Below are 8,652 nucleotides of genomic sequence, written 5' to 3'. Positions count from 1 at the left end.
AGTTTGGTTCTGACAAATGTATTTCAGTATGCATTGTCCAGATCATTGCTTTATTACTTTTAAATTTTATCTTTAGCTAACCAAAACTGCAGAAAGATTGCTCAGAAAAATGAACTTAAGGTTATGAAAGCTGTTTTGGCCGTGTTTGTACTTTTGACAGTTTCTTCCTAGAACTGGCAGTTGTTGAAGTCCAATGTATAGATTCCCTTTACCACTTCAGCCTGAAGGCTTCCTGTGATTTGAAAACATTGCAGAGTATCTTTTTCCGATGAGCTCAACGTTTGACTAATTTGTTACTCACCATTTTTATTCAGGAGGTTTTCCACTAAAATGTCTTTATATTCCAGCGGCATGGCAGTTGAGTGGTTAGCGCGTCCGCAGGACAGTTTTGAAGTAATGGGTTCTAATCCAGCTACCAGCCTTCCTGTACGGAGTTTGCATGTTCTTCCCGTGCTTGCGTGGGTTTCCTCCGGGCACTCCGATTTCCTCATTCACATTCCAAAATACATGCATGTCAGGTTAATTGGCCGGTCCAAATTGTCACTAGGTGTAAATGAGCGAGTAATTTGTCTGTCTCTATGTGCCCTGCAACTGGGATGGGCTCCAGTACCCCTGCAACCCTCCTGAGGAAAAGCAGTGCAGATAATGGATGGATGTCTTTATATACTCTACAGTATATTTGATCTTAGATGCAACTATTGTAAGAATTGTAATGGTTTTTCACCAAGTTAAAGCACCTAATGTGTGAAACCAGCCATTCTTGGGCTCACAAAGTGGCAGTAGTTCTGTCTCTACAAAGAATATCTAATGATCACTAGAACAGGGAATGGAAAGGATGCGCTGCAAAATGAAGGCCGGGCTGTCACAATTGACTCCTCAGTGTTGTCATTTGTATGCACGAGCACATGGGTTCCTCCCTCATGTTGTGTCAGGAATGTTCACGTATGCCTGTTTTGTCCTGATAACGCGGGTGTGAACGCGACGGCGTGACATGGGTCATTGTGGAGTGAAGTTGCTGGGATGGAAACAGAAGTATAAATAAACAACATGGTGAGTAAAGATTTATTTTTTTAAGAGTGGATTTAATTCAACCTAATTCATAACTTTTAACGCAGATATTTTGAGCAGCGAATGTTGCGACATGTATTCTTTGTAATCAATGAGGAAATGTAATTGAGGCTAGGAAATAAACATTTTTTTTCATCAATTTGTCTTAAAATGAGTCACATTAGATAATTGTTTAACCATTAAATAAAGGGAAGTACATTTAGACTTGGATTTGAACCACTTAAAGTAAGTGACAATTATTAAAATATGTTTTATTACAGTAAAACATTATTTAATACTGGATTGTGCGGTTTACATTGTGTTCTAACAAGAGTTTCTAACAACTTAACGATTGATCCCAACAATGAAGTTGGAATGACCAGCTACTTTCTGTAGTAATATTATGCAGATCATTTTTTCTAATAAAGTATGTTTCTATAAATGCCATTTTTTAAGTTTATTCTTTAATACTCAATTGATCAAAGTTAAGAATTACTATAGATATTGGATAATTCAAGGCTACAAATTTCACACGGCCATAATTCTTATGTTACCTAGTGATGGTAAACCTAAAAAAAATAAAGTACCGGGTAATTCTGGTTTCACATTTTGGTGCCTTCAATTCCAGACTAATCATTTAGGCCTTAAGGAGAAGGCTTTGATTTTCCTCCTTGTGTTTGTTTGTATCTTTATAACACGCTAGGTCGGTCAAAATGAAACCTGAGAAACGAGTAGTTACTTTAAAGTTTTTATTACAGAACATTACGGGCACAAGTGAGCTACAGAACAAAGGCCGTAGGAACTCACAAGTGTAAAAACTAATTTGGCTTACTGTCACTCTGGTCTATTATTTGAAACAAAACCTAAAGAAAAAAAAGTGGAAATTCCCCAAACAAGAGTATTTGTCCAAACAGGTTCTAACAGGCACCGATATGATGACAACCACATTTTTAAGGCCATTTCTGGCAACAAAATAAATCAACAGAAAATATGTGAGTCACTATATTATTTTGACTGAATAGTATTGAATCACCGAAGTAATGAGCTTTTACATGAAAGAATTATATAAACATGACCAAATACAGGCAGTGACATTTCAATATTACAACGGCTTATACGATTAAAATTGTTTTTTTTCTATACAATAATTCAAAGTGATCACATTCAGTTTTTCAATTATTCTGTATTAAGTTTTTAATAATAAAACTAGAATAGTTCATTGGATGATAGCAGAAAAGAAGCAGTCAAATAAGTCATCATAGATCTAGCGTTAATGTAGAGCTTTAAATCAAAGGAAATGATAGCTTCTCAATGTGTTAAGGGGCTCAAACACTTGCCAATGTTTGCTTCTGCTTCATATAAAATGCTTAAATCCAATTCGCCTCCTAAAACTGTTTTTTTGTTGCGCTCCAGACGGAGGCGGATGTATCATCACAATCTGGCGGCTATGACGTGGAGCAGTTTGTGGATAACCCAGATTACGATCTCATCTGCACCATATGCCAGGGTGTCCTCCGGTGCCCGGTTCGAGCGGCCTGCCACCACATCTTCTGCAAGAAATGCATTTTACAGTGGCTCAAGAGGTACATCCAAGCTTGAATATACGGTATAGAAATGTTTAAAAGCAACTACTGAGTCACTGATGTCTGACCTTGTTAGACGGGAGACTTGCCCCTGCTGCCGAAAGCCCATTAACGCATGCATGATTTTTGTCATGTTCAAACTCAGCAAGGCCATAGGACGCATGAAGATAAAGGTATGTATTAAAATGAGAACGAACTTGAGATTCAGGTAGTCTTTCGTTCAGTTTTTTTTCCTCGTCATGGCTGTGATTAATAAATTGACCAATATATCACATAAATAGTGTTAATCAACCATTCTATTCCTAAACCACATTAGCTGTAAGGTTGGTGTTTAAGTAACTTTAGTGAAATATATAGTTTCCAATAGACTATTTTTATTTATTGTCATTGTTAACATTCAATGTCACACTTTTCTTTGCAAAACGAAACCATTCAAGTGGAATGAATAAATTAAGTTTATTTGGGCACAGCACAAAAAAATAAAACAACATCAACCACTAATTAACAAAAGGGAACAATAAAATATTCTTGGCAAAACAAACAACAAAATAGAAACACAATAAATGTTGAATGTCAAGGCATGATAATGAAAATAAACTTATAGTAAACACTCATTCAATTATTTTAAGATCGAAAGGACTGGCCCCTTAGATTATTAAATTATAGAAAGATTTATGACTTTTGACTTATTTTTAGAAATTTTAAGAAGCTTATATAAGTATTAAACAGAAAATGACTATAATATTACTGTAAAATCTAAAGGGAAATGATCAATTATTCACCTGAGAAATGTGTATGCAAATTTTGTAGAAATTACAGAATACTTACAGCAGTCTGAGAACTCAATTGGTGTTATTGCAGCTTCTGGAACCTGGTTCAATGAGGAAAAGGGAGTCAATTTTTAATTAAATGACGAATATAAACAATGTAAATAGGTCAAACACAACAGGATGAGGCGTTACTACATACGTGCACAAGAGATTCAAATTTGAAATATTTCAAAACATAATAAATGACTTGCTTGAACGCTTAACATTAGAAATTATAAACGAAAAAAGGAGAAATATTATTGTCAGTTGTGTGTACAGATCACCAGGCTTAAGTCTAGAAACCTTCACAAATTGGACTGAAAAAACATATTCCGCCACAAGCAACAAAACACTATTCATCTGTGGAGACTTCAACATTTCAAACAAAGGTAAAAACCACTGATGACTATATTAACAGAATGTACAGCATGAGTCTATACCTAACTATATTAAGACCAAGTAGAATTGTTTCACACAGTGCAACACTTATTAACAATGTATTTACAAATGATATTGAATTTGCAAACGTTAATGGATTGTTGGTATGTGATATTTTTGACCACCTGCCAGACTTTACAATGTATGATGATGAGCTTTTTGGTCAAAAAACAACTATAGAATATATTTACAAACGCTTAAAAACTGAAAAAAAAAAAAATCACTTAATCAAAATGTAAGTAAACTCGAATAAAATATATGGTACAGAAGATGTGGATAGTGCATTTGATATATTTTGGGAGATATTGAGTGCACAGTATAATAAAAATTGTCCAATAAGACAAGTTAATATTAACATTAAATCCGTAAAGCATGCGTGGATAACTAAGGATTTATACACTGATGCAAGAAGAAAAACACTTTATATCGGAAATTCATTAAACTAAGAACCAAGGAAGCCGAATCCCGATATAAGACGTATATAAACAAATTGACGGGCATATTGAAGCTACTAAAAAAATTATATTGTACTTATTACATAAGAACAAAAACAATATTAAATAAATTTGGCAATATGAAATACCATAATAAAAGGTAATAAAGTCTATAATGCATATCCAAACTATTTAACTGAGAACAACAGTGACAATTATAATTTAGATCAAATTGTGGGCAACTTTAATAGTCTTTTTGTCAATGTTGGACCGGAACTATCTGCAAATATTCCCGAGTGCAGTAGCAAACAATTTCAGTCTCTGATAAAAATAATATTCAAAGACCACGTTTTTGTGTGGAGTAAAAGGGGACGCGGTTGTTCCATCCGTACCAAAGTGAGTTATTTTAAACAAATGTGGAAGTCATGTTTGTTCTGGGCCTATTTGCTCTACAATACGTATTGTATATATTTTTTTAAATCCATGTAAATAAGGGACATTTTTAAAATCATCATCTAAATCGTTCCATCAATTAACACCTTTTTGGGTGGTACAATGGCTTTTCAATGTGCGAGAATATTAGACCTTGAAGTTATGGATTCCCGAGAAATGATAGGTGTGTGCTCTGTACGGAAACATCTGTTGAATATCTGTTGGTGCTTGCTTGGTTTGTATATTAAAAATAGTAATTTACCTTTCACTAAATGTTCAAATTTGTACATGTTCTTCATACCCGGTTTTATGCACAGTCTTAATAGCTTCCTTCTGTAATCAAATAACCAATTCTACATTGCTCTTATATGTATTTCCCCAAATCCCTATACAATAACTTAAATAAGGAAAAATGAACTACCTGTACATTATGTGAAGGTTTTTTGGGTCAAATGTATGGCTGCATCTACTCATAACTGCAATATTCTTTGCAAAGTTGGATTTTATGCTATTTTTACGGGATCTCAGGCTAATATCATGGCTAATAATCACTTCGAGAAACGTATACTCTTTATCGTTGCCTGTTTGAACATTACTTGTCTTAATGTCATGTCCTTTACAGTGTAAGAACGAGATCCATGGTTGCACAGCAACATTTGCCCTCTCGGAGCAGTATTGCCACAGTCTGAACTGCTTGTTTGAGCTTGTCTCTTGCCCGTATCCCGGTTGCCGGGCCCAGCTACTCCGCCGCGACCTCGATACCCACTCACGGCACTGCGAGCATTGGCGCCAACCGTGCCACATGGGCTGCGGCACCGTACTCTCTAACCGCACGCGAGCTAAGCACAACTGCTACATGCAACTCAAACTGCAGTACCAGGCCAAGAGCAGGAACCACGGGGCTATCGCTGCCGCCCTGCAGAGGAAGATGAGGAAGATGCAGAACACAATGGCGCACATGAAGAGGCAAATTGGGATCATATGTGAGAGTTTGCAAGTGATGGACGAATTGCACATGGTGGAGGAGGACTTGGGAGAGGGAAGCTCCAACTCGACAAGAACCCACTTTAGCAGTGACGGCTGATGAATGTGTTTATTTTATTGATGTTGTGTGTTGGAATATGCAACAGGGTTTATCATCACGTTAAATTGAGTGAACTAGTAACATTTTTGGTGCTTATTTATTTATATTGTAAATAAAAGAAGGTTTACAAAACAGGAAAATGTTGTTTATTAGTTATGGATATATGGAAATTATAATTTGGGGGATACCATTGAAACATGCAAGATGTTTTTGGATGAAGGTGTCTGATTTGGACACAGGGATTGATATTTTTAATCGTTTAGAAATCAAACAGTTTTGAATTGCCTTGAAGGTTATGGAAAATTATTCCAACATTTTCTCCCAGTCCATCTATTCAAAACTCAAGTCACATCATGTCATGTTTATTAGTATAGCCCTTAAAAACAAGGAGTCTCAAAGGGCTGCACAGACTATTGCAAACTACAGACCATTATTACACCATATGATCTAAATCAGGGGTGTCAAACAGGCGGCCGGTTTGCCGGATCTGGCCCGCTAAGGGATTTGATACGGCCCTCGAGACAAAGCTGAGGGAAGCACAAGAGAAAAATGAGCTGCAGGTTGAAATATGTCCACCAATGTCGCCAAAGCCAGGTGCCTGTCACAAACGCTGTACATGTATTTATTTCTCTCTCTCTCTCTCTCTCTCTCTCTCTCTCTCTCTTCCTGCCCTTTTTTTTCACTCGCTATCTCTCACTCTCTTTGTCTCTCTTTTTCTTTTTCTTTGTTCCACTTTGTCTCTTTCTCTCTCTGTGTTTTTTTACCTTCATTTGCTCTCCTTTCTCTCTCTCTTGATTTCCCCTTCTCTCTTTCTCCCCTTCTCTCTTTCTTTTCTTCTCTTTTCTCTCCTTCTCTCTTTCTATTTCTTTCTTTCTCTCTTTTTCTTTCCCCCTCCCTCACTATATCTTTTTTTTTCTCAGATTGTTTTTCTCTCCCTCTCTCTCCCTCTCTCTCACTTTCCTCTCTCTGTCTTTCACTCTTTCTTTGTCCCACCCTCTCTCTTTTTATCTCCCTCTCTTTCTCTTATTTCTTTCTCTCTTTTTTTCATTCTCTCTATTCTACTAGTCCGGCCCCCAAGAGAATGTTTGTTCTAACGTGTGGCCCCCGAGTTAAAATGAGTTTGACACCCCTGACCTAAATCCTACATGAGAGTAAGGAAAAATGTAAAACCTCAGCATGAGGAAAATGAAAAAAACAATGAGAAGGGACCGCACATGAGGTAATCTCCCTTCCAGGATGACCAGGCAGCAATGGTTGTTGCATTAAAAAAGAATACGACAAAAGAATAAAATATAAAATGGTAAAAGTATAATATAAAATAAAAAATAAAATAAAAAGGATGACAAGTAAAAATCTTAATCCTTTATTGCAAAAAAATATTGTTGCATGCCGCAATTGGCAAATATCTACATTCAGCATCTCTATAACAGGTTCCCTAAAAAATTGAGTTTTGTCGTATCGTGATCTGTAATATACCATGCAGAATAGAATAGAATAGAATAGAATAGAATAGAATAGAATAGAATAGAATAGAATAGAGGGCAGCACGGCGGCGCAGTGGTTAGCGCGTGTGCGGCACACTTCTAAGGTCTTGGGAACCTCCTGTGTGGGTTCAAATCCAGCTACCGGACTTCCTGTGCAGAGTTTGTATTTTCTCCCCGTGCTTGCGTGGGTTTCCTCCGGGCACTCCGGTTTCCTCCAACATTCCAAAGACATGCATTTCAGGTGGATTGGCCGGTCCAAATTGTCCCTAGGTGTGAATGAGCGAGGGAGTTGTCTGTCCCTGTGTGCCCTGCGATTGGCTGGCTGCCCCCTGCCCGATGATTGCTGGGATGGGCTCCAGTACCCCCGCGACCCTACTGAGGATAAGCGGTGCACCTGATGAGATGAGAATAGAATAGAATAAAATAGAATGGAAACCCATTAAGAGTGTTCCCTGACTACTACCCGAAGATGGCTAGAATGTGATCGAGCACCCCGCGACCGTGGTTAGGATAAGTGACACAGAAAATGTATGGATGGAGAATAGTATAATCTACATTGTCATTGATTTCAAAATTGTAAAATATTGTATGTAATGAGATTAGACATGGCACTCCAGGGTAAACATGTAATAAAGACTTCATAGAAAAAAATTAAGATAAAAGACTCTGAGAACAAATAGGCATTTTTTTTACAGCCTAGTGCTTAGAGATTGCCCCAAATGACAATAATGGTGCACTAAAAAGTTGGCTTTTGTGATGGTTAGACAAAATTGCAACTTATTGAGCTGGGTTGGTTGTTTTAGTCAAGAACAAGTAATCACTAATCAATGCATATGGCTTTTAAGACAAGTTAGGTTTATTTGTAGGGATGGGCACCACCAGGCTGTACTTGCCCAAGACATTCCACAGGAAATGGTGCCCCTATGACAGTAGGGGTTGGGTAAGGGATCTAGCCACCCACTTGACCCACATTCAAAGTGCCTTAGATCTTTAAACTGACATAATATAAAAATGAATACAATTCTTCACCTTAGCATTATCTATATTCATAAATAAAGATCAAATATTTCGAAAATAATTTTATCATTACAAATTATTACAAAATAAGCATCATCAATTATTCCAAAAACATGCATTTCAGGTGAATTGGCCGGTCCAAATTGTCCCTAGGTGTGAATGAGCGAGTGAGTTGTCTGTCCCTGTGTGCCCTGTGATTGGCTGGCAACCAGTTCAGGGTGTCCCCTGCCCACTGCCCGATGATTGCTTGGATGGGCTCAGCCCCCCCGCGACCCTACTGAGGATAAGCGGTGCAGCTGATGAGATGAGATGAATTATTCCCTA

At 37.3% G+C, this 8,652-nt stretch overlaps 1 protein-coding gene across 1 annotated transcript; it reads left to right on the top strand.

Annotated features, from left to right (window-relative positions):
- The first annotated feature begins 879 nt into the window (after positions 1-879).
- rnf151 (ring finger protein 151) lies at positions 880-5,869 on the top strand. The gene is made up of 4 exons (XM_088355276.1): positions 880-1,050; positions 2,461-2,630; positions 2,707-2,803; positions 5,366-5,869. Exons 1-4 carry the CDS (start codon positions 1,048-1,050, stop codon positions 5,825-5,827), a joined length of 732 nt encoding a protein of 243 aa, XP_088211402.1. The 5' UTR covers positions 880-1,047; the 3' UTR covers positions 5,828-5,869.
- Positions 5,870-8,652: the final 2,783 nt, after the last annotated feature.

Source organism: Urocampus carinirostris, chromosome 1, assembly GCF_059441175.1.
Source record: "Urocampus carinirostris isolate Australia breed hairy pipefish chromosome 1, RoL_Ucar_1.0, whole genome shotgun sequence".
Lineage (NCBI taxonomy): Eukaryota > Metazoa > Chordata > Actinopteri > Syngnathiformes > Syngnathidae > Urocampus > Urocampus carinirostris.
The sequence above is the reverse complement of the archived record's forward strand: the minus strand, read 5'-3'. Positions and strand labels throughout refer to the sequence as shown.

What these genes read in the sequence shown, in the direction of transcription:
- rnf151 (XM_088355276.1), top strand. An exon ending in ATTTTACAGTGGCTCAAGAG is followed by an intron (nt 2,631 to 2,706) that starts GTACATCCAAGC and finishes TGACCTTGTTAG; the next exon opens with ACGGGAGACTTGCCCCTGCT. An exon ending in TAGGACGCATGAAGATAAAG is followed by an intron (nt 2,804 to 5,365) that starts GTATGTATTAAA and finishes TGTCCTTTACAG; the next exon opens with TGTAAGAACGAGATCCATGG.